The sequence below is a fragment of the Suricata suricatta genome, chromosome 1, assembly GCF_006229205.1.
Source record: "Suricata suricatta isolate VVHF042 chromosome 1, meerkat_22Aug2017_6uvM2_HiC, whole genome shotgun sequence".
Taxonomy (NCBI): domain Eukaryota; kingdom Metazoa; phylum Chordata; class Mammalia; order Carnivora; family Herpestidae; genus Suricata; species Suricata suricatta.
In genome coordinates, this window is record NC_043700.1 from 75,707,130 (window position 1) to 75,734,537 (window position 27,408).

Genomic DNA, 27,408 nt, shown 5'->3' on the forward strand with positions numbered 1-27,408 from the left:
GAAAGAATAGCTTCCTGTTCTCTTTTACCCAAGCATCTTAGACCAGGCTCCTTCCTCATGGGAGACTGTGAGTTTATTCTTCTGAGAGTTGAACCTTAGCCAGTAGTCATGAGCCAAGTAGTACACTGATGATATGAGCCCTCAAATCTTTAGCAAAAGTAAAACTCAACTTCATTCCAAGGTTGCCTGCCGTAGTAACCAACTGAAACCAATGTCCCAAACCCCCTTTGCTTCATTTGTGCATAGCCTGTCCAGGATGCTGAATAGTGCCAATAACATAGACGGGAGTCTGGCTGTTACAGAATACAAGGACATAGCCCCCACCATTTCTCCACTTTTCCTTATCTTCACCCCTCTCTCCATTTCCTCCACCTCTCCTTTCCCTCCTTTCTACCTCTTCCCTCTCTCCCCTGCCTCTTCTTTCTGCTCCCTTGTAGATGAAGTCTTGGACATGGCCATCAGTTCTTAAGATACTATTTACATCTTTGTGCCTCGTTTGCATCTCATTGTAATTAATTGGGTTACCCAGAGGTTCACTTCCTGGCTGTCTTCCTGGAATTCTTAATGAATCTGTTATTTTATAACACACCTTTGGATCCTCTTTCCATCTGGTTACTATGTGTAACCACAGATGCCATTAGGTCCTTGCTAGCCTCCTTACAGTCCCAGTATTTCTTCTGGAACTATCAGGTTTACTCACAGTTTCCTGGATCTGTCTTTCCCTATTCACATGGCTGAAGAGAAATATGTACCTGTACCTTATGAGTAGATGGAAGCTGGATAGGAAAAAAAAAAAAAGAACTCTGGTATACATCTTTCCAGGAATATAGAGCTATACTTTACAGGCAGAAATATAGTTAACAGAGGAAACCTAACACACATATATGTCAGGGCTCCATTTGACTTTTAAAAAAACGAGGGTCATGAGTATTTGGAGAAAGGTGTTTCTGGTGAGAGGTGCTACAGGAAAGACATGAGAAACTATGTCTGCTCCTGTGGGAAGTAAGAGAAAAATTGTTGGTTAAATGTGAAGAGAGTTTAGAGCACTGAACTTCAACCTGGAGTATTTGTGTCAAAATGAAAAATATTTATTGAAAAATAATATTTATATTATTTATATTATTTAGAAATAATATTCACTTTATATATTTTAAAATAGCTTTTATCATATATTTTTATTACAAAATAAACATTTTGATGATAAAAATGTTAGAAAATGACAACAATCAGAAAGGATAAGGAAACCATCTATTACCCACATAATACTGATGATGCTTTGTAAATGTTTTCTGATGTTTTCCAGTATTATCACAAATACCAATCCATGTGATGAAATATTTTTCTATAGTATCATATTAATGGCTTTGTAGTCTTTTACCATATGAAAATTTCATAATACAAGTTGCTAAGCATCTCTGCTATACACACTCCCCTCTCTGTATGTATCTTTGCTGGCATGCCCTCCTTCTTCATGGTGCAACAGGGACTCAGACTAGGCATGTCTTTACTCATCTTTTTTACAGATTATTTCCTGATTGCCCACTTTTGTGAGTATTATTCTTATATATGTGTGTATTTTTTAATACTTCAGTACTAATTTCTATAGCAAATTAGGGGGCAAAAATAAGGGGACATTATATTCAAGAGTCACGGCAGTGGCTTCACTGTGATATCTAGTGAAACCTATTTCAGAAAATATATTGAGCCTAATAAGCCGTGCATTGACAATATTGTTACTAGGACTCAACTACATCTTTTGCAGGAAGAGTAAGCTATACTTAGAGAATACTCTGTATCAGGTACTGAACATGTATTGATTCATTTCTCACAATAACACCTTGAATAGTTACACCATCATCCTATTTTGCAAAAGAATTAAACTCTAGCACAGGGAAGGTAGTGATTAGCCTGAGGCTAAACAGCAAAAAGGGTAAAGCTGGCATAAGAACTCAGGCTGGCTGCTTGGAGCCTGCACCCTCTCTTAAACACTACTCTTGGAATGCCTACATACAAGTACCTTTCCAGTTAATTTCAATTCAGGTGACTCGAAAACCGTAAGACAATTTACACTCCAGGATATTGTGAGGATTTTCACAAGGTAATTCACATGTAAAATACAATCAGTCCACAGCTTGGAACTGCAAACTACTCTTCCAGAGATATGCTTGTTCTATTTCAAGGAGCAAAATGACTTCAAGCTAATTTGGAGTTTTGGCTTTGAGAAGAAACATTTTTAACTGTATTATAAAATCTAATCCAGAAGGCAGTTAAGTTGTATTTTAACTATGAGAAATTAAATGGCGTATACAAATGCCTCTATAGTAATTGAATTTGAAATTCCTTTCGCAAGATACCTGAATTCTTTCTGGGAGTGAAACAGAAGCTGTCTGTTGAAACTGCAGCCCAGGAAAGTGGTTGAGAACGTGGGCTCTGGAATCAGACTTCCTGGATAGATTAACCTACTAAATATGCATGCATGCAATCATGGGCAAAATTCTTTTTTTAAAAAAAAAGTATTTATTTTGAGAGAGAGAGAGAGAGAGAGCACAAGTGCGGGATAACCAGAGAGGGAGGAAGAGAGAGAATCTCAAGCAGGCCATGCACCGTCAGCACACAGTCCAATGTGGTACTCAAACTCACGAACCGTGAGATCATGACCTGAGCTGAAATCAAGAGTCGGACACTTAACCAACTGAGCCACTGAGGTGCCCCCATGGGTAAAATTCTTAACCTGACTTTCTCTTCTGTAGAATGGAATCACAGCAATCCCTATTTCACAGGACTCTTTTGAAGATTAAATGAGAAATTCATATAAAGCACTTAGTACATTACCTTGCCTAAGTAATGTTAAATAAAGGTTAGATAATACCATTACTATTAGTAATTACTACTGGGTTTTCACACCGTTCCTAAACATATGTAATACTCCTCAATTTCTACTCGCCAAAATACATCTCTCCAGCAGGTGTTCATCCAAAGTCATTGCCGTATCTGAGGTCCAAATTGAGATAGCTTCTTTCCCAGCTTAAATTCTCCTCACCCTTAGAAATTCTTGACTGTATTCCATGGTTTACACTCCCCTTTCATAGTCACACATAAGATGTATACAAAATTTTTGAAAATATGTTCTGGCCTGTGGTTTATATTTATGAATGGCTTTTATTCTTTAGGTCAGCTTCTGGAAGCTGCTGAGCATTATGAAGCATTCCATCAATTGACGCAAGGGCGGATATGGAAGGATGAGACGGGCCGCTTTCTCAACTTGTTGGCCTGTGAGAGTCTCCTGAGGACTTACAGATTACTCTCAGACAAAATGCTGGAAAATAAAGAATACAAACAGGCCATCAGAATTCTAATAAAAGCTTTTGAAATAGCCAAAGAAGGTGGGTGGAGAAGAACACTCTCACATTGCTTCCTTTAATGGGCAGGCACTGCTTTTCCCCAGAGCCAAGTAAAAATCGTCAAGTGTTTGGGTGATTATTTCCTATGAAATGCAAAGACAAATGCCATCAATATACTTTCAAATTTCACTGTAAAACAAAGGTGCCTTAGTGCTGACAACAAGAAACCCATTAATTTCTTGAAAGCTTTGTCTCCAAAATTACAATCCTCTGAGAGTAGTGTTATAAAACAACGAACCTATAATGACAAGGTAAGGTCATTTGCAAAAGTTAAGGGTGTGTGTGTGTGCGTGTGTGCCTATATATTTCTTTCAATCTGAGAGAATGTTCATTGTGTGTAAATTCCCTGTGGTCACACAATAGAGAAGATAATGATAAATATTTAGTTACAAGTAACAGGAAAATAGAACAGTAATATATTCTGGACCTCTGCCTGTCGAAGTGTGGCCTTTGCACTGGCATCATCAGCATCACCAGAAGCTTCTAAGAAAAGCGGCATCTCAGGCTCCACCCCAGACCTACTGCCTCAGCATCAGCAGGCTAGCAAGGTCCCCTGGTGATGCATGTGCACACTTATAGCAGTAAAAAATGCTTTCATGAGAGCTGATCATATCCTTAATATTCTATATCATTTGTATATGTATAAAATATAAAGAAGAAATTTGGAACACATACTCACTCATAAGCTTTTACTTTGTGAAATGCGAAGATATTTTATTACCATAATTTATCAGTAGAGTAGACTTTTCATGATGGAGAAAAAGAAGCTATGCTCTTTAAAGTGTATTAGCTTGAGGATATATTTAATTGATTAGTTTATCAAGTACCATATGGTTTATTTGGAATAAGCAGGACTGAATTTCTGGGTTTGATTGTAATTTTCTAAATAGTAAACATCTTATTCTCTCTGTTACTCCTTTTTAATGCTTATTAGAATACTCATAAGAAATCGCCCTCATTGAAAGATGTATCCCATTGAATGAACTGCTTTTGAGTGACTGGTGATCTAGTACTTTCCCCAAAGGGGTAAAAACTGACATAAATAGTTAGCTCTTAGATGAATTCCAGCAGCTAGCCTTAGTCACATGGAAAGTTATGTGGAACTTAAATGTAAGGTAATGTATCAATTAGGAAAAGGTATTTTGCTTTAGGTTCACATTTGCTAAGTGTAAGGCAGTTTATAGAGAAAGGAAAGCTTCAAGGGTGTCTTCCCAAAGTCGGGGAAGAGGGAGAAGAGGAGAAATCTTCTTATGTTGTAATAATTTTTAATATCTTTTAAAACTCATAAATATTTGCCCCTATATTTTCCATATAACAAAGTAGATAGGTTAAGGGATGGCACAGTCTCTTACAGAGCTCTGACAATAGCCGATGCCCTGGGCCAAAGCCTTTCTTCTTACTGTTACCTCCTCCTGTGGTTAGGGAGCCTGAAGCAGCACACTGACGATTGCCTGCAAAAGGCATGCCTCCCACATTGGTTTATGTAATATTTAAGGAGCAATGACATCCACTGTGGGCCAACTCTTTTACTAGGGCACCTTGGTATATTGCACAAGTATAGCACAAGCTATACTCTTAATTCTATACTCTATTATTTTCCTATTTCAGTCACTCATTGGTCTTTATTATATTCACAGAGTTGTACAACCAGAAACACTAACTCGGTACTCCCTACAAGTCACTCTCCATACTTTCCTTTCCCTCTCTGCTAGCAACCATTAATCTACTTTCTGTCTCTATGGATTTACCTATTCCAGAAAGTTCATATAAATGGAATCATACAATGCGTGCCCTTTGCGTCCAGCTGCTTTCACTTAGTGTAATGTTTTCAAGGTTCATCCATCTTGCAGCGTATATTACTACTTTATTCCTTTTTGTGGCCAAATAATATTACATTGTATGCTTTTATCATATTTTCTTTGTCCATTCATCCTTGCTGCACATGTTACTCCCACCTCTTGTACTCTGAACATTTGTGTACAAGTTTTCAATTCTTTTGTCTCTAGACATAGAAGTGGAATGGCTGGGTGGCGTGGTAAATCTGTTTAACTTACGGAGTAGCAGCCCGATTTTACATTCCTGCCAACAGTGCGTAAGGGTTTCCATTTGTCTGCTTTCTCACCATCACTTGTTGCTGGACTTCTGCCTGTTGATAGTCTCTTAGCAGGTATAAAGTGGTATCTCACTGTGGATTTAATTTGCATTTCCTTGTTAGCTAATGATGTTGATAATCTTTTTGTGTGCTTATAGGTCATTTGTATATCTTCTCTTTGGATATGTCTATTCAAATTCTTTGCCCACTTTCAAATGGGTTGTCTTTTTATTATTGAACTGTTTTAAGTATTCTTTATATATTCTAAGTGCAAGTCCTTTGTCACATATATGACTTGGAAAGGGTGGATTTCTTTTCACTTTCCGATGGTTATCTATTGAAGTACAAGTTTTTAACTTTAGTGAAGTCCAAAATAATCTATTTTTTGTTTTGTGGATTCACTTTGTTAATATTTGTTGAGGCTTTTCATGTTTATATTGATAAGAGTTATTGGTTTGTAGTTTTCTTATGATGTCTTTAACTGGTTTAATGTCAAAATAATACTGGCTTCGTAGAATGATTTGTGAAGTGTTTTCTCCTAATTTTTGGAAGAGTTTGTAAACAATTGGTATTAATTAGTCCTTAAATATTTGGTAGAATCCACCAATGAGGCCCTCTGAGCCTGGGATTTTCTATGTGGATTATAGTTTGATAACTAATTCAATTTCTTTACATATGGATTTCTTCTGATTTACTATTTCTCCTGGAGTTAATTTCAGTAGTTTATGCCTTTCTAGCAATTTGTCTATTTCATCTAGTTTATCTCACTTATTGGTATGCAATTGTCAATGATATTCCCTTTTGTATTTCTGTAAAGTCTGTACTGATCTTCCTTCTTTCATTTCGTGTTTTAGTAACTTGAGTCTTCTTTCTTTTTTTCTTTTGTTCAGTCTGGCTTTAAAAGTTAGTTAATTTGGGGGCACGTGGGTGACTCAGTCGGTTAAGCATCTGACTTCAGCTCAGGTCTTGATCTTGCGCTTTGTGAGTTTGAGCCCCACACCGGACTCTGTGCTGACAGCTCAGAGCCTGGAACCTACTTCAGATTCTGCCTCCCAATCTCTCTACCCCTCCCCTGCTCACACTCTGTCTCTCTCTCTCTTTCTCTCAAAAATAAATAAACATTTTAAAAAGTTTAAGAAAAGATAAATAAAGGTTAGTCAATTTTGTTGACCTTTTCAATGAAACAATTTTTGGTTTTGTTGATTTCTCTATATTTTTTAGTCTTTATTATTTCCTTTCTTATATATAAAGACTCTACTCTTTATTATTTCCTTCCTTTTATTTGCTTTGGGTTTATTTAGCTCTTCTTTTTCCAGTTTTATAAGGTAGAGAGATGTTCCTTATTTTCTAAATTAAGCACTTATAACTATACATGTCCCTTTATGCATTGCCTTAGCTGGTCTCAAGTTTTAGGTTGCTGTTTTCTCATTTTCATTAATTTGAAAGTATTTTCCCATTTTACCTTCTGATTTCTTCTTTGATCCACTGGTTATTTAAGAGTGTGTTTAATGGGCTCCTGGGCAGCTCAGTTGGTTAAGCATCTGACTCTTGATTTTGGCTCAAGTCATGATCTCATGGTTTGTGAGTTCTAAATTCTTAAATAGGCTCTGCACTGACAGCTCTCAAATGAATAAATAAACATGAAAAATTTTTTTATAAAAACAAGTGTGTTTAATTTCCACATCCATGTACATCTCCCATATGTTTTGTTACCTATTCCCAATTTCATTCTCTTGTGAATGCCATCTTCTCAGTTGGCTCTACCACCCTATAACTGCATTTAATACTGAAACCTGCTTTTTCTCTTTACCCCCACTTAACACTCTCAATCCCTCTTACTCTGCTGTCATTTTTTTGCTCCTGGAGTACATATCACCATACAATTTACCGCATAATTTTACTGTGTTTATTTATTTTATATCTCTTTCTCTCCCTTCCCTCTAAAATGTAAGCTTTCCAAGGACAGAAAATGTTTCTGGTTAATTTACTGATGTATTTTAAATGCTTATGGCTATGCCTGGCACAGAATAGGTCCTTGAAAAATATTCAGTAGATAAATGAATCAGTGAATATATGTTAGCTGAATAAGAAGTGGAAGTTTTAAGACACATTTTAATGGAACATTTGAGTTATTCCTGAACACAGTGTCTCTATCCATCAGACCCCCATGATGACCACCTCTTTAGATTGTATATAGACATACCAGGGGAAGAATGGACAATTTAGGTCTTGAAAACAAAACATAGTATTTCCTTTAACATGAATGATTATTGATTTGGATAGCCAAGCCAATACTAGTTTAACTCATTCAAATAAACTACATAATATAAATAGTATTTTACCCTATGCTCCTTTGACATATGTGTCATTCAATTTTAATAATACTAACATATTCCTCCATTATTTAATGCTTTCACTTTATCTTGATTTTGTTTTAATTAGTAAGCAGGGAAAGTTCTCATGCTTAAACCCTATTTTAAATCCTATTTTAAAACTAATATTTAGTGTGCCTTGACTGTTCCAATTAGCTGCCTCAAAATCTTTTTATCAACAAGAGCCAGTTTTTCTTTTCTTTGCTAGGCTGCCCTTTATATATAATTGGATGCAAATGGTGATACTGTATCAGCACATGCCAATGTTGGCACTTTAACACAGTTACACCTTTTAATAGATCAAGTGCAAATTGTAAATAATCAACTTTTAATTATCCAAGAAGCAATTTCCCCTCTTAGCTCTCCCTCCTACCCCATCCTTCCCTTCTTTAGTTCCATCCCTAAGCCCAGCACCCATAAACTTCTAGCAGAGAGAAAGTTAGCGCCAGCTAAATGATTAAAGTTAAAATTGCCCAGACTGGATCACTGGCATTATCAACTCTGCTGAGGTGAGATCTTGAGGGTAGTATTCTCTGCAATCAGTGAAATTGATTATATAGTAATAATAATAATAATAATAATAATAATAATAATACTGTCACTGGCGCTTGCCATTTGTTTTCTTATGGTCTTTCAGTTGAGCCACTGCTTCACAACTGGTAGTTCAAATATTCTTTTTCATGCTTATTTATTTTTGAGAGAGAGAAACAGAGCATGGGCAGAGAGACACAGAATCTGAAGCAGTCTTTAGGCCCTGAGCTGTCAGCACAGAGCCTGATATGGGGCTTGAACCCACAAACCATGAGATCATGACCTGAGCTGAAGTCAGACACTTACCCAACTGAGCCACCCAGGTGCCCCCACAAGTGGTAATTCAGGAAGTGGTGAGAGTGAATGCGGGAAGGAGCTGTCAGCTCCTTCTGAAGTCCATCATGGTTGGAGTGCGGAGTTCAGAAATTAAAAGGGGGTAGAGCTACCAGCATGTGTATTACCCAGGAGTTGGGTAACATTAAAAGCCACAAAGTTGAAAACGGATAGTATTCTTTTTTAAAATATAAGAGCTTTCAATGATCCTTGTAAGCCTATTAGATTTGTATGTTATATTTAGCATATAAATGTAAATAAATTATGTATTTATTAGATAGTATGATATATGTCTCACTGAAGCACATTACACATTTACACATACTGCTTTGGAAAGAAGATTTTTATAATTCCTGTAATAAAACTCATTCAAAGAAACTAGAAAGAATAAATTCCTTTGAAAAGGTGATGAAAAGTATTACCAGTCATTAGAAAAGAAAAAAACATGTTTGGAATTCAAAATACCTATGGACTGGTATACCAAAGTGTCAGTCATTTTCTCTCAAGTTTTAACTAGTAGCTTTTAAATTAAATCTAATCAAAACAATAATTCCTTAACATGCTAATTATCTGCCCTGTTAGAGACTTCACTGAATGTCTATCTCTCTGTGTATATGTGTTGTGCACTATATAAACAATACTCTTTATCAATTATTTCTTATACATTTTAGCAGCTCTGCAGGATGAGTATAAGTCTTTATGGGCAGAACAGTATGGAAATTACATAGGAATGTCTAAATACTATTACTAAGTAGTATGTGTATGTAGAGGAGAACACTTCTAAATACATTGCTAATGTGGGGCACCTGGGTGGCTCAGCCGGTTGAACGTCTGGCTTCGGCTCAGGTCATGATCTCACGGTTCCTGGGTTCGAGCCCCGTGTCAGGCTCTGTGCTGACAGCTAGCTCAGAGCCTGGAGCCTGCTTCAGATTCTGTGTCTGCCTCTCTCTCTGACCCTCCCCTGATCGCACTGTCTCTCTCTGTCTCTTAAAAATAAATAAAAAGCATTAAAATTAAAAAAATAAATAAATAAATACATTGTTAATGTACGTTACTCTAATATTTGTGATTCGGGTAAATTATATTAACATCAGTCTTTAAAAAATTTTAATGTTTATTTATTAAAATATTTATTTATTTTTGAGACAGAGAGAGACAGAGTATGAGCAGTGGAGGGGCAGAGACAGAGGGAGACACCGAATCTGAAATAGGCTCCAATCTCTGAGCTGTCAGCACAGAGCCTGATGCAGGGCTTGAACCCACAAACCGTGAGATCATGTCCTGAGCCACAACCAGAAACTTAACCAACTGAGCCACCCAGGCACCTCAGAGAAAAATATTCTTAACACAGAGAACATCGAAGAGAACTGCGGTTAAAAAAATTCCAAAATGGGTTGAAAAACAACCATCAGCCTTTTAAAATCAGCACACAGTTAGGCTTCATGGATTGTTCACAAATCTATACACTTTGTTACAACTTTCTACTGTCTTAAAAAGCAAAGTTCCTGTTTGTTGTAGTCAGTTTCTTTAATTAATTCCATGGCAATTTTTCTACCTTTTCTGCTTTAGGAAGTGACAAGAAGATGGAAGGGGAAGCTTCCTATTACTTGGGCTTAGCACACCTGGCTGCTGAGGAGTATGAAGCAGCATTAAGAGTAAGTTGGAGTAAACTGTTAATCATTGCCACCTTAATTTTTATTTTGTTGCATTTATTTTACTTTGTTATATGTTATTATAAACCTAACAGAAATGGGCAGACCTCTACGTATTTAGAGAGACTAAAGCAGAATAGCAATTCTAGAAGCAGAAAGAAATAGTGTTTTTATTGTTTACAGTAGGTAACATATAATCAATTAGCATGAAGTGCTTTGGGATATATGTGTTAAATATATGGAGTAAAATGACCTTCTACAACCACTCCCATATTATTGAGGACAAGAGGATATGGGCTTAAATGATAGCAAAAAGTAAATAGGAAAGAAGGAAGGAAAGAAGGAAGGAAGGAGGAAGGAAAGAAGGAAGGAAGGAAGGAAGGAAGGAAGGAAGGAAGGAAGGAAGGAAGGAAGGAAAGAAGGAAGGAAGGAAGGAAGAAAGAAAGAAAAAGAAAAAGAGAGAAAGAAAGAAAGGGAGAGAGAAAGAAAGGGAGGGAGAAAGAGGGAGGGAGAAAAAGAAAGAGAGAGAGAGGAAGGAAGAAAGCAAGCAAGCAAGAAAGAAAAAGAAAGAACCAAATTACAGTAAACTTATAATATGATTCGGGAAATTTTGCTTACGAAACACTGTGGTCATAAGCAGTGGAGCGAAGCGCATTGCTGTGGTCCTTTAGTGGGGGTGGGGAAGCAGCGAAGGTGTAGGTCAGTGCTGGTTCCAGTCTGAGGAAGAGCCTCCTTTGTGATAAAAATAAGTGCATGCCTATTATATGATGAGACTTCTTGTGTTTGACTCAAATAATGAACAAAAATGTACTATTAATGTACTATTTTTTCTGTATTATAGCGTAAATCATCTTTTCTTTCATTTTTCTCTTACCTCTGATATGTTTCAAGTGTAGCTTCCTATTTCATTTCACATATCACTCTTGTAATAATTTTATCTGATAAAAGATATTGGCTTTATGTTCAGCTTTGAGGATTTCTCATTTGTTAATTTATGTAGTCATGCTCAGTAGAATTCTTACATTTGGGCTAGATATTTTTCTCTGTCGCCCTTAAAACTGGATCATCATGGGGAACTTTGTTTTCCTAGATAACTCTTCTGCTTAATAATTTTCGGTTAAAATTACATACATTCAGCAGCTCTGTGTTCTGGGTACTTTGGGGAGCACAGAGGCCAACAGCCCCCTTTAAGAGCTAATTTAATGAAGGTGGCCAACTTGTAAACATAACTATAGTTCAAAGCAGGATGAACAGAGGTTTTCTGAGCACAGAGGTCAGAGTCATTGGTTCCAACACTGAAGATCAGAGAGGTTGCACTGAGAGCTTTTGAGGAGCAGGATTTCTACACACAGAAACTGTGGGCATAGAGGGTTATATCAAATATTAGACACACACTCTGAATGTGAACGTACTCAGTATGTTTGGGAAGCAGTGAATTGTCAGATGCAAGTATGAAATCAAGTTGGAATATTAGGTGAAAACTAGCTTACAAATTTTCACTCTGTTTCTCTCTTTCTCTCTCTCACATGAGCAATGCAAACACATGGCAAAATAAATTCAAGCAATATGATAGAGTTTACAGGGAAAAATAAATCTTCCTTCCACCCTGGCACTCAGTCACGCGGTTCTTTCCTTACAGGCAAATGCAGTTACAAGTTTTGGGTTTATTCCTCCAAGAATATTTATATATGTGTGTAACATATAAGTGCATAAACCCATGTGCTTTTTATGTGGTTTACAAAATTGTGGCATGTTATATGTAGTGTTCTGCATCTGGAGTTAATTTCTTCCACACTCGTGCATACAGACATGCCTCATTTTAAAAGGGCCACGTGGTGTCCCATTTTACAGTTGTGCCATAATGGATCTAACCATCTCTTGGTGGTGGGCATTTAGGTTCTTTCCAATCAGGTTTTATTATCAAAGGCTGTAACAGTGAATAGTTTTGTGCCAAAGTGAGAGATGATCTACACAATAAATTTCTAGAGGTGGAAATGCTGGCTCAGAGAAGAGATGAATTACATTTTTTTTCTAAACTTCCTTCAAAGAAGCTTCATCAGTTTATATTCCTACAATAAATGAAGATGCCTGCTTCCTTTGGAAATGAGGTACATGTATGTAATATGTGTTGTGAATATTTTTCCAGGTCATTGTTTTTTGACCTGACATATGAAATGTTTCCATGCTGAACTTTTAGATATGTGTGTGGCCAAATTTATTGCCTTCTTTTTGCATGACTTCTAATTATACTTAGAAAGACTGTTCTCATTCCAAATGATTTTTTTTTAACTTTATGGAGGGTTGGAAGGTCTTTGTTGAGGAGAGTGAAATGCATATTTTAAGCAATGTGAGATTTTTAATGATTTTTTATGAGGCTGATGACATGATCACATTGATTTATTCATGACTGTTTATTAAGCACTGTCTATATGACATGCATCATGCCAGGCACTGGATCTGATCTTTAATTTTAGAAGACAACTGTAGTGGTGTAGTCTAGTAATGAATGGATTGAAGTAGCAGTACTTGGCATCTAAGAGACAAATTTCTTGAAACTGTTATTACTTTCAGAAAATATTGAAATTGTTTTTCTGAAATTATGGAAACCATAAATCAAATAAATATGAATCTCATGTTCATATTAACTGTGTGATCTTGGACAAGGACCTTAAACTCTCTAAGTCTCATTTGCCTCATCTATTCAGTGAGACTAATAACTCTACTTACTTCTTAGGGTGTAGTGGGTTGAGTAGTGGCCCCAGATGTCCACTTCATAATCCCTGGGACCTGTGAATGTTACCTTATTTGGGAAAAGAGTCTTGGCAGATATACTTAAAGACCTTGAGATGAGATGATCATCTTAGGTGGGCTTTAAGTCCAATGACAAGGGGCCTTGTAAGAAAAAGGCAGAAAGAGATTTGAAAAGGAGGAGAAGAAGACACACACAAAGGAGACAGCCATGTGAAGGTGGTGCAGATATTGGAGCCATGCTTCCACAAGTTAAGGAATGCCCGGAGCTACCAGAAGCTAGAAGAGGCAGGAAGAATCTTCCCCCAGAGCTTCTGGAGGGAACATGGCTCTGCTAACACCTTGATTTCAGACTTTTGTTCTTCAAAACTATGAAAGAATGGATTTCTTTGTTTTAAGCATTTAGTTTGTGGTGATTTGTTACATCATATTAGGAAACTAATACATAGGGTGATTAAGATAGATCATTTATATAGATTTATAGAAGAGTGCCTGCCTTGTATATAATAAACCTTTAGTAATTGTTAGCTTTTATTATTTTTACTCTGGATTTCAGTGGTAGTAGTGAAGATGGAGGAAAGTCGTCTTGAAAGTTATGAAGGACGTGGTAATAGACTACGGAGGGGGCACTGGGTGGCTTAGTAGGTTAAGTGTCCGACTTTGGCTCAGGTCATGGTTCGTGGGTTCAAGCCCCACCTCGGGCTCTCTGCTGTCATTTGAGAGCCTGGAGCCTGCTTTGGATTCTGTCTACTTCTCTTTCTGCCCCTCACCCACCCGTGCTCTCTTTCCCTCAAAAATAAATAAGTAGAACTTAAAGAAAAATAGACTAAGTATGGAAAGTAAGGGAGATGGAGATGCCCAGGTAGGCCATAGGAGCCTGGCTGTGAAACTGGATGGTTGCTGGTGTCATTTACTGGGATGGAATGCTTCCAGATACCCAGGCTTGGGAAGAAATGGGAAGTTCACTTTTGAATATGTTGAATTTGAGGAGTTTTTCACTTATCCAAGGAGAGATCAAATAGTAGTGTATGTGGGTCTACAGCTCAAGCAGAAGTCTAAATTGGAGGTTTTATCCACATTTAATATGTAAGTCTTCAGCATGTTGAAACTGAAGTGGAGATTTCCTAAAGAGAGTTGATAGTGATGAATGAAAAAGGCCTACGGCTGGCTGGATGAAGGGTGTAGGTACAAAGGAGATTAAGCAGAGATATCCAAGGAAGTAGGAAGAAAATCAGGAATAGACAGATGATCACATATGAGCCAAGGAAACTGGGCATGTCTAAAAGACAGAATATGCAAACCTCTTCTGCCTCCTATCTCAGGTTTTGGGCTGGAATAAGAGAGTTCCTTGCAGTATTTCCAATCAGACCTCTACCCCATCCCTCAGTCATGTACCTTGGTTAGAGCCAGGGCTTTTTTTTTTTTTTTTTTTTTTTTTGTCATTTAATTCTCCAGCCAGGGCGGAGGCTTTGGGAAACAAGGAAGGCCATATTCCAGGCCCCAGGGCTCACTGCTACAGTCAAGAGTAGCCTTTGCAGTTTGGAAGAATAAGGGCCTGGCTTCAGAGCCCAAGTCTTGCTTGTGGTAGAATACTGTTATCTTTTTGGAACACAGCTCACCCAGAACTGAGGAATTGCAGGAACCAAGCTCAAGATTTGGGCCAAGTCCATAGGCAAAGCTGCAAGACCAGTGAAGGATCTCTTGTGAGATCTGGATGTAAGATGCCAAAAGCAAAGTCAAGAAGACATCAGATTCAGAGCTATACAATAGGAGGCAGAGAACAAGTACCAAGGAATGAGAGGCTGGAGTTGGGTTGTGGCTGGAACAGAGAACAGACATGAGCAGTTGTACCTGACTTGGGGCATGGAGGTCTTCTAGCTTAGGTTGATCTTAGAGGGCAGCCTGTTTTTGCTGTTGTAATAAAAAAGATTTCCTCAAAGCCTGACATCTTGCTTTGAATTCCAATTGAAGACCACGTCTTTTCCTTCTCTCTAGTATCTTTAGCCACTTTCTCTGCTTCCTTTCAGAGATAAAGGGGCTAGAAACCTACAAGACAGAGCACTCCTTCTTTAGTGAATCTAGTATAAAAAATTACTTCATAAACTACTAAATAGGATTGACTTCCTGATTGATTGATGAGATATTTGCAGTTATCCAATCACAAAGCAAACATTCAATGTACAAAAAATTTTTTTCTTTTGAAATTCTCTTTTATCCATCTTCTGTACCCTTTGCAGTATGACCAACACTATCTTTATCTGTTTTAAGGCACTGATGGTGTTGCTGTCACAGTGTGTCTGTGGAGGGGGGAGCAAGAATGCCCTGAAATCAGCTTGGTCATGTTGGAGCCAGCCTGAGACAGCAGACAGTTAGATTCAGCATTTCCCTTCCCTTTTCATATTCCATCTGTCTTTAATTCTTAGTGTCAAGTCCATATACTCTTCTTATTCTTCATTTGAAGAATTAAGCTTATAATTTGAAATATTTTCAGATTTTTAGTACCTTGCCTCTACATTCAACCTCCTTCATGAATTCCTCCCTTTGAGTACTGTTCATCTGTTTAAAGATGTTTACATGATTTTTTCAAAGAAACTTGGCTTAGAGAAGCCTGTCATGAATAAATATTATTGATTAGTAGTTCCGATTATCTGAAGCAGAAGGGATTTTGAAATTTTGCTAATGGATCTTAATTCAAGGGCTTTAATTTATTAATAAATGATTAATACATGTAATAGAAGAATATTTTGACAAGCATATAAATAGTCTGGTCATCTATTGTTGATAAAGCATTCTTTATTTGATGACAGAATCAGGTTAAACTAAGACCTTATATAATGGATTTATTTAGGGCTGAAATCCCGGCCAATGAGGAAAGGGTATTTGGGGAAGAGAAGTGATAGTTACTCTAATAAACCTGTGCAAGAGGTCACAAAGACCCTGACATTTAAAGGCGAGAATGCTCCCTACATTTATCAGGTGCTGAGAAAAGAAATAGTAATTCCCCTTGGCCATCATCAGTTTAGACCTGCACATGTTCCAACTAGAGTAAATTCTGAATTTTAGAAGGTAAATGTATCTTATGAAGGCTTAAAATTTCAAAGAGAAAAATATTTTACTAAAAATCACATTCAGGGCTCTTGCAAAGTTGGTCACACTTCCACAATCCAATACTGCGACCATAAAATTAATTTAAGAAATGGAAAGGGCCTCCCTGAGCACTGTGTTTTTATGCATGAATTTTCTTCCTCACTAAATGTTCCATTCCATGTAATAATTTTAGGAACACCAACTTTAACAATCTTCAGTACATTCAGTAAATTATTTGCTTCCTATTATTTAGCAATAATGTAGCCTATCAAAAATTATACTATGAAAGCAAAATTCATCATATTGATACTTCATTTGCTTTTATAGTACAAGATTCATCACATGTACTATATTATTTAATTATTCCATATATAAAACAGTAGCTATCTTTATATTCGCATACATGTCAGCATCTTTATAATAGCCTAGAATGCTTCCAACATTAGTGTTAACTTATATATCAATGGTTAACCTAAATATATAGCTTTATCAGCAGCACCGCATAGCAAAATGTAAATAAATAATATATCAGAAAAATTAGTTACACTAATATTCTAGCAACTCATAGATTGTTTTAAAAAACTCATAGATTATTGATAAATATTAATAATGAAGGATATGGATTGTATTTGTAAAATGATACATTCTTAGGTGACTGTAATAAAATTTTATTTTTTCTTTCAACTCCATATATACAAACAAAGGGAAACCCATTATACATCAGAAGACATTTCTAACAAAGAATGATTTATTTGATTTGTATTGTTTAGCTGACCAAAGTTTTGGGGGGAGACAGTTCTTACAGATTTTCCATTTAGTTCGTTTCTCTATTTAGTTTGTTACTTTCTTCTTTAAAAGTCACCCCATTCCTGATAGCAGTGGGTTCTTTTTTTTATGATTTTTTAATGTTTTTTTATTTCATTTTTGAGAGACGGAGAGAGACAGCACACGCAGGGAAGAGTCAGAGAGAGAGGGAGACACAGAATCTGAAGCAAGCTCCAGGCTCTGAGCTAGCTGTCAGCACAGAGCCCAATGCGGGGCTCGAACCCATGAACCATGAGATCATGACCTGAGCCGAAGTTAGATGTTTAACTGACTGAGCCACCAAGGTGTCCCAATAGCACTGGGTTCTTGACCCAAATGACAATCGAGCTGACCTACAGATACCTTGCCAGAGTCTGCAGTAACATACATAAAACAAGTTTTCCTTTTGGTCATTTTTACCAGTGAAGACGTTTATCTACTACTGAAACCATGATATAACCCAAATAAATCTGAGTTTCTCACAGCTCATCCTCAGTATGGTATCATACTAAAAATCCAACAAGCTAAAAGAAAAGTAATTTCTATTTCTATTTACTTGTCTTCAAAGAACAGTAAAAGGTAAAATTCTTAACTCCTCGAAACATTATTTTTTTAAATGGTGTCTCCTTCCATTTAAAAAAGAAATTTGGTTTGTCTCTAGATATGCTGAAGCCGGTATCTTCATGTCAATTGCTAAACCCAAAGTTCCCTCCTATCTTCCACTCACTCATGGTTCACCACTGCTCTTCTTTTCCTTGGTCCTGTTCTGCTTCTTTTCTCTTCCACACCGAGAAATGGTGGCTCTTTTCAGCAGGCTCATTTCTATGTCTTACATAGATACTCCCCTCCCACTGATCTGCATGAAAAAACCCACTCACCTAGGGGTGCCTCGGTGGCTCAGTCAGTTAAGCATCCAACTTTGGCTCAGGTCATGATCTCGTGGTCCTGTCCATGACTTTGAGCCCCACATTGGGCTCTATGTGACAGCTCAGATCCTGGAGCCTGCTTCAGATTCTGTCTTCCTTCTTTCTCTGCCCCTCCCCCGTGTGCTTGCGCGTGCTCTCCCTCTCTCTCTCTCTCTGTCTCTTTCTCTCTCTCTCCTTGTATCTCTCTAAACAATAAATAGACATAAAAATTTTTTTTAAAAAGCCACTGTGGGTGGAACTGGTTTGGGGGAGAAAGGAAGAAATGCCTAGGTGGTCATGCCATAGTGAGTAGACTGGGAAGGGAAAGGACGCAAATACTCTTGCATTAATCATTATTTATTCTCTTGCACTATATGTGACAGATTCTTGAACACTACAGGTCATAAGAAAAACGTGTAAAGAAAAATAATAAGTGGAAAGAGAGGGAAAGAAAGTAAAGGAGCCAAGGCACAGGAGAGATCAAGAAAGAGGCTCTCAGAGGCCCTGTCTTCATTTAGACCCTTTGTGCATTAGTTCCACTCTGCCAAGTTCTGTACATGTACAGTATATGATGATATGATCGGTTTTTCTGTGGACCGTACCTCCTAATGTATGTGGACTGAATGGGTCTGTCTGTAAGAGCATTTGCTTCTGTACATCTGCACTTTTGTCCTTTCCTGTCTGCTTCCAGCTCCATGTAAAGGACAGTTTGGGGCCTGGCTGGAGTTGTTTGGGAGGGATACAGACGCTCACATCTGCTATTGAGAAGTTTGCATGAAGTAAAGGCAGTAAATACTAGCATTTCTTGAATCAGGAACTCTTAACAGGCTCTTTAAAGTATATTTAACAACTCTTTGGAGTGTGACGGCAACAAAAGGTTAGATCAGGCTGGCGGAGAACAGGATCTCAGCTTTGCTGCCACCTCATCCTGTGACATTGCACAAGCAAATTAACCTTTTGGAGCATTAGTTTCTTCATCTATAAAATGGGGATATGACCCTCTGCCATAATACAGCTTTGTGAGAATGAAGTAAGAAAACGTATGCAAAGTTCATGGTATAGAATCTAAGGTACAGAAAGCCATAATTATTATATCTCCATTTCTGTGCATAACAGAATTATTTTCCCAAGTGCCAGATGGTCAAACATCTAAAAATCACGATTTCTGGTTTTTGCTCTAGGCCCAAGTATTCCCAAACCAATAGTAAGCATAGAATAAAATGCTAAATGTGTTGGTGAAAGACTGTATCAAAGATGTTGAAGTAGGAGTTTATTTAGGAGGTATATTACATGATAAAGAGCCCCCTTATGTAATACAGTTCAAGTGTATGTAGCAATAGGTCTCTGATTGTTACGTGGCCAAACATTTAAGCTGACTGTAGGTTTAGATGTGTAATGTTCATATGGACTGTAACTGTTGTATAGAAAGAGCATGTGGGGTGCTAGCATACAGTCTGGAAGCCATGGCTCTTAGTCCCGTGTGCCACATACTAGCTATTGACCTTAGTTTAGTCACTTAACTTCTGGGAGGCTTGGTATTATTTGTGAAATAGAGATGGCAATGGCAGCTTTGCTGTCTTTGTGAAGATCAAATGGGAAAAATGGATGTTTATACTTTAGACCGTAAACAGTTTTCAAATGTAAGATACTATTATTACCACAGGCTATGATATAATTAGCACTGAGTAATGATAGCAATGATTCTCTGGTAGGTAACATTTATTGAGTATCTATTCAAAGTGCTGCTTTATACTTATTTCTTAACTGTAATTTACTAAATTTATCATATGTAAATTACAAAGGGCTTACGTTTATCTTTGTATTGGCACATATTTTTATAATAGAAATGTAATAAACTGACATTTTATAGAAACATGTTTATTATTAATGTATTAATAACTTTTCCTTGAGTGAAAAAAATGGCATTTATCCAAAAAAGGAATTTGAGTCATTTCTTTATTTAAAGACCAGAGCTCTTCGCTACCCATTAAATAGAAGTTGTCTTTACTTGCCAATTAGAAATCATTACCTAAAATTGACCCTTCTGTTCTTGTTTAATGGCCCCAGTATCTGAGGAGAGCTCAGATGCTGGTACAGAGGAAATCATGGCCTCCTTTCCCCAGAGGACCGCTGGTTATTATACAGAACATGCAGACAATTCTGCTTGCAGCCAGTTTGCCTCCTGGTACTGTGTAGTTCATCACCAGCTTCTGAAGCATGCTAAGGAGGGCTTGCCACTCAGCTTGAGACGATTCAGGTGTAAGCTCAGGGGTCTCAGCAGTCATTTTCCTGCTTTACATCCGAATTTTCATCCGTTTTATCCTTTTGTCCTGTGACCCACCTCAGGCAGTCTCCTTCTTGGGAATCTGAAAGGAGCAGCTGTTACAGATCCCATTTCCCCCAGTTGTTGCCACACAGATCTCCTTCTATTCAGCATCAACTCCTCCACACACACCCCTGCCAGTCCACAAATAGCACTTACTTCCTTTCCATTCCATACATTTTGATAATAGAGAAATGTTCAAAATATCTACTATCTGAAAAGTGAAAGAGAAGTGATAGGATTAGAAAAACACCCCTAGAAGAAAATAGTCATGTTGCCTAGTTAAAAACAAAAAAGGATTTATCTCCAAATTGCAACAAATTATATTACTCAAAATTATCATAAGCAATAATTTAAGGCATGGTATAAGCATGTATTCCATACCTGATCTTATTTAAATACCATTTGAGCAGTTGGCCTCACTTGGAAAATAGTATGTTAAGAAGTTCATGAAAAATACGTTTTAGTAATTTGGAAATTATGCAAATGTAAAATGTTTTACTAATAATTTTGCTACTGTTATCTTTGTATTTAAAGTCATGACCTTTCTATGACATTAAAACAGATAACCTTACAGTAATAATTTAATATAAATTTTTGTAGGAAATATTGTTTGCAGACTGGAATTTTAGTAAATTGAATTTTTTTTTAATTTTCTCAATGGGGAGTTGAACTCTCTTTAAACATTTTTTCTATTTAATTTTTCTAATTTTTTTTTACAGTGTTATAGCTGTGGAAAATGGCATGAGTGTTTTTTCCTTCTTTTTAAATGATGAATACATTATGGAATTTGTCATATAAATTATAGTATTTTTATTTAAATGACAAATGCATTATAGGAAAATCAGAATACTGAAAAAAATGAAAACCTGATTTTTTAAAAACAGGAATCTGTAGGCAAAAATTTAAAGTCATATCATGGACTCTCATGAAAAGGAAGAGATATTTTATGTCAGGAAAGAAAGTTCATGGCTTAAGTTAATATAAAGATGGATTTTCTAACCATAAAATGTATTGGGTTTTCTATTTATTTTTTTAAAATGTTAAATTTGGTTTGGGATCCCCTTGAGATGTAGAATGCCACTTTAACTGTTTGATGAGGTTGATTATTCATTATAGAAAGAAAGTGCTGGTAGAGTAGCTCTTTATAAAACCCTGAAATTTTTGTTTCCAGTCATTCACATCTTAAGAAATAATGCAAAACTTCTGATACACATTTTGTGAGAAAATGAAGACAAGGATAATTATTTTTATTTCATTCATCCTAAAGAGGATGAACTTCCAGACTCCAAAAATTGAGTGCCCTCATCAACTATACTGAACAGTGACATATGGAACATAATGTATGTATACTCCTTAAAGTTCAAGGCCTAGCATATGAAAATGTTCTCTGGAGCAATAAAGCAACCTGCATAGTTCATCACAAGACTAATTGTATGACAGACCTAGAGGCAACGGCACAGCTGTTAGCACACGTTGATCTAGAGGCTGCAAAAAAGAAGAGGCATCACACCTGCAAGAACCCAGAGATGATTATAGGATTAGATGTGTTAAACAATAGAATGGGGACCGTACTAAGTCATTATCCATTGCGCCAAATTATATTTTTCCCTCTATGACATGGAAGGGGTAACTTCAGAAGGAAAAATGTAATACAACATCTTAAAACTTATCCGTAATTGTCTCAAACGTATCTGTAGGGTAGACAATTACTTATCTTCAGTTAACACCTATATTGATTTTAGAAATTATTTGGTATATATAGCGATCAATAAAAATAACATATACTGAATTTAAAAAATAGTATTAACACTAAACTCCTACTAGTATACTTAAGAAATGATTTTACCTAACAAGTTCAACTTCCTCCTTAATTAGACATTTAAAAGCTTAGTTAACTAGTAAAATAGTCTACTTTAAGATGAACTCTCCACTTTTCCCATGAATGCCTTCTGTTGACTTTTTTTTTCCTCCCCTAAATGGTAATGATGATGGCTAGGGATAGAGAAATAAAAAGAAGATAACAGAGAAACTAACCAATCCACAAAGTGACATTCAGTTCCTAAATAATCAAGAGTTGATTATATAGATGTGTATCACAGCTTTCACTTGTTGGCATTTCAGGGGAGAATGTTAATATTCTTTTGCATGAAATCATGACTTAGAGGCAAAAAATTAAAAATTCAAACAGTATCAAAGGTTGGCAAGCATGTGAGATTCCGAGAACTGTGGGTAGACGTGAAAGTTGGTATCAAGAGTGACAGGGATGCCGGGGGTGCCTGGGTGGCTCAGTCGGTTAGGTTAAGTGTCCAACTTTGGCTCAGGTCATGATCTCACAGCTCATAGGTTCAAGCCTCACATCAGCCTCTGTGCTGACCGCTCAGGCCTGAAGCCTTCTTCAGATTCTGTGTCTCCCTCTCTCTCTGCCCCTCCCCTTCCTGTACTCTGTCTCTCTCTCTCCCAAGAATAAAACAAACACTAAAAATGTTGAAAAAAAAAAAGAGTGACAGAGTGAGTATACAAAGGTTTGGCTGTAACTTATGTGTATTCACATACATACATACACATATTATCAGACATATGTATATATGCAGATACTAGAAATACCAGACTGTTTTTAGTGTGATCATCTGTGGGAGCTAGAATAATGGAGGACTTTAATTTTCTGTTTTGGAGAAAGTGATGGATCTGTGTTCTTCAAATTTTCTGCAATTAACATATACTGATTTTGTAATAAGAAAAAAGTAAACTACTATTTCTTTTCTCTCCATTAAAAATTAAAGGCTTTAATGAATGTTTTCAGTAGGTTGTATATAGACTATTCATAGTAAAAACATTCAGCACAGGACTGACCATAGCAGTTAGTCATTTCAGCAACTCATCTCAACCCAAAACACCAAGAAAAGTTATTAAAAGCTTAACAAGTAGTAAAGGGCATTTAAAGATGACCCATGAATAATAAATTATTCAAAAAAATAATCATATAAATTATAAAGCAAAAACAACAAAATAGGGGGAAAATACACCTGTAGAGTTTTTGGTATCCTGAGTAAATCTGACCAAAATCCATATGAGCAAGATGTGCTAACTATATTAATGAAGGACCATTGTTTGTTTTAAACTTCAGCGTGATGCACATTTTTGAATAATAGGTCTGGGCAATTTCTTTATGCTCAAGTAAATATTTACCATGCGGCAGAACAGCATTGTCCATAGCAGACATAGACACCAACACATACTTGTGGCATACTTGTAATCGGGACCAAGAGCTAGAGAAGCATCAGGGAAGCTTCATCTCATTTGGGGTTGAGGTGATGACGTTTGAATCGAACCTTTCTAGATGAATGGTAAAGGAGCAGCATGAATGAAGGCCCAGGAGGGCAGCAAATGCATTCCAGTCACGCTGGAGTGTTGGGTTGAGGGACTAGGGCTGTTGGTGGGAGGGAAACTGGAAAGAGGTAGTGGGATGAGATCCTCACAGGCCTAAGTAGGGCAGGAACTTGTTTCAGAAGACGGCCTGGCAGTGCGTGTAGGACAAATTGAAAAGGGAAAGTAGAGGAAGGAAAAACAGTTTAACAGCTCTTCTGAAATAGTAATGAGCCCTGAACTCAGGTGATGTGGTGTAGCTCGTAATGGACACATTTGAGAGATATTTTACAATTTTACCATGTTTTCTGGCTTGTAGATGAACATATAGAGACAGGATGAAGACAAAGACGAATTTGAAACTTTATGTTCCAATAATCCAAAGTAGGCTGTTAATGTTAAATGAGATAAAGTCGCAGAGGGAGAAGCAGCTATGCAGAGGATTTTTTTAATAGCAATTTGGAGGACATCTGTTGTCTTCTTCTTCTCACAACATTATACCGCTCCCACTCTTGCCTTTCTGCTGGCTGCGGTCTTGCCTCTAACCTTGGGGTTACAGATCTCACCACCACCAGTATTTGCCCCAGTGAAGTACATCTCTAGGAGAAGGTCTCTAGACAAGCTCGGCCAATCAGATTGCTTATCTAATCATTTTGTTTCGTTTTGTTTCTAAATCAGAACCAGTTTTCCTTGGTCAGGGGCTAGCCTGGGTGCTGCCACAGCCGCAGAGGATGGAGGCTGAGAGAGCATAGCTAACACAAAGAGAGAAAACAGGATGAGAAATGGGGAGTTCAATTTCTAGTAGCATTTCAGTCCCTAGTTTCCCATTTTTGCCTCAATTAGATTGGGGTAGTTTCTGTCCCATGAAATCAAATGATTTCATCTATCTATTCACAGATAGAGAAAGCTGAGACAGCTTAGATGACTTGATTACACTCACAAAGCTAGCAAACACAGAGCCAAGACTGGAGCCATGCTTCCAAGTGCTAATGTTGTCACAACTGGTGGAGTTGCCAGTAAGATGTTTGTAAACTCACTTGTTAAGTCACCAGTCCCATGTATACACTTTTAATAACATCCTCACTTGTTCCACTTCCTGAATTACTGGGTGGCATAAATACCATTTTGTTATCCTTGTTCAGTAGAAATTATTATTGAATAACAGTTGAAGCTCAGAATAAGAATCACCTGTCTGCTATCAGGCCAGTTCAGAATAGGCACAGAGTTTGAGGACACAAGAAGTAGAAGTGGCAAGTGGCAACCAGCTAGGAGTGAATGACTCACTGTTTTGTAGCTTCTCCAGAGAAAGAAACATAAGGAATTCTCACATCGCATTTCCATCTCCCATCTCTCTCTTACTCTCCGCTGGCATAGATAATGGAGTATTGTAGATTCTTCATTTGTCATAACTTAACTCCACAGCTGAATTTGTCTTGTTTTCTCTAGATGACAATGAAATATCTAGCAGTACTAGAGTTAATACATTTGTAAGAATTCTTTTTCAAGAGCAGTGTGTTCAACATAGTTTTCCTACAACCCTGATCTCTTCTTGCTACTTTTGCAAATTTGCTATCTACCAGCAACTCTTAGTAAATGCAAGGGAAAGAGCATAAAAAATGCTCTTTGTTAGGTTTTCCACTGAGACATCTAGTAGAGTAGAATGTTTATAATTTTTGGATAAAATGAAATTGGGTGAGAGAGACAAGGTCCTTCTGGTAGATTACAGTGCTCTCTGTTCCCCTCTTAACCATGATCACAGTATGATGTAGTGATTACGAGCATGGCCCCTAGAATCACATTGCCAAACTCCAAACCCTGCTCCTGCCACTTCTTTCCTGTCACATTTACCTGGGTTACTAAACCTCTCTTGTGCCTCAGTTTCCTCACCGACAACATAAGGATATACTAGCATCTAACTCAAAGAGTGGTTGTGAGGATTAAATGGATTAACTTGCAAAAAGTACTTCCAACTCTAACTGCCATACTGTTCTCCTTCAATAAATGCTGGTGAATACTAAAGAATAATAGAAGTATGATTTGCTGTGCTTATGCAAAGATTATGTTTCCCTGCCGCCATTGCTGACTTATCAGATCATAGACAAGTCCCTCAGCATCCCACTTTGTAAAATGAACATGATATTTATTAATATAGCCTGTTGATGAAAATTCCAGTGGAATAGTAAAGAGATAATGGTTTATTGGTCCTTATTATTGTACTGCAAATGATTTAACTATATATTTTTCCTAAATTTAATTAAACATATTCATTTTCCCTATGAGCTTATATTAGCTTACAGCAGAGTGACTGTTTATTATGTTCATTTTATATGTTTATAATATCACAGATATTACCAAAATAAACATTTTCCTTTTAAAATATTGTATAAATAATCATTAATACTTGTTACAAGGGTGCAGAGCCAAAATTACTTTTTAATTGTTTATTATAATAGATTATATGGAAATGGAAAACTATCCCGGCAATCTTCAGAATCTTCAGAATCGGTTTGGAAAAATACCAGAAAGACCAGCAAATTAGGAGTCAGACATTCTGCTTTCTGGTTGTGGTTTTTGCCACAAACTCTTTGGTCTTGGACAAGTCGTTAAGTCTTGTTCATTTTCCTTTACAACATTGTTACAGGACACTGTTGTTAAAATCTTGATGGACAGTGGGATAGGTGGCACCAAAGGAGCCAGAACTTGGGGCCTAGCCTGCATGGTGACATTGTCAGGCAGCCTCTTGGCACTGAGGTGGGAGAAAGGGTCAGATAAGAGTGCTGTCTTTGAAATCAGACAGCCTGAGTTCAAGTCCTTTCTTGGTCACTTACCTCTTGTATAGCCTTGGCCTGTTGGCTTTATTTCCATGGGCCTCAGTTTTCTCACCTTTAAAAAGAGATAAGAAGAAGAAGAATGACTACTCATGCATGTTGGGAAAATTAAGTTACTTAGTATGTATAGTATTTTGTTAAAGCAAAAAGTTTTTAACATTTTTGTTAAAAACATTTTTGTTAAAGCATTTTAACATGTTTGAGAAACAGAAAGTGACAGAGTATGAGTTGGGGAGGGGCAGAGAGAGAGGGAGACACAGAATCTGAAGCAGGCTCCAGGCCTGGTCAGCACGGAGCTCAATGCGGGGCTCAAACCCAGCGACTGCGAGATTATGATCTGAGCTAAAGTTGGATGCTTAACCGACTGAGACACCCAGGCACCTCAAGTCTTAAGAACAATCTGTAACGAATCCAGCAAAAGGTTTTGGAGCACCTATCGCCAAGCCCTTTGTTGCTGTTGGAGTATATCAACAGCAACACAAAGATCTTTGTCCTCGTGGAACACCTATCCCGTTGGAGAAAGACAGACAATGGAGATTAAACATAATAAGTGAGTTAGATAGTATGTTAGACTGTAATTAGCACCATATAGCAAAAAGGGAGCAAAGTAATAGGGACCAAAGACAGAGAGATTAGGGGCTGGGATTGTGGAAGACCATTATAAAGTGAGGTAGGTTTTTTTCTGGGTCAAAGTGGGCGTCATTGCAGGCAGAGGAAAGACATTATAAATACTCAGTATTAACTATTATTACCTATTAAATTAGCTCATATGATGAAAAAATAGCGGCTGGTAATAGGCGAAGCTGTAACCAGGCAAGCATGAGGTTAACCTGTCAGACATTGGGTTGCAGTGGGTACCCTCTAGGTGAGTGGAGAATTCTGGGAAGGTGCCAGCAGGTAGCAAGCTGTAAGTGAGGGACTAGGTCTGCACAGTCATGCTCCAGGGTATCCAGCAGCAAGAATATC

At 37.2% G+C, this 27,408-nt stretch overlaps 1 protein-coding gene across 3 annotated transcripts in view; it reads left to right on the forward strand.

Annotated features, from left to right (window-relative positions):
- The window catches only part of TTC29 (tetratricopeptide repeat domain 29), a 234,357-nt gene that overhangs the window by 81,006 nt on the left and 125,943 nt on the right, over positions 1–27,408 (forward strand). For all 3 annotated transcript variants that reach the window (XR_003914733.1, XM_029955273.1, XM_029955328.1), the window contains exons 7-8: positions 3,171–3,383; positions 10,299–10,384. Coding sequence is in view for 2 of the 3 variants with exons in the window: in XM_029955273.1 (XP_029811133.1) it covers positions 3,171–3,383; positions 10,299–10,384 (299 nt within the window). In the remaining variant the exon portion in view is untranslated. The remainder of the gene's footprint in view (positions 1–3,170; positions 3,384–10,298; positions 10,385–27,408) is intronic.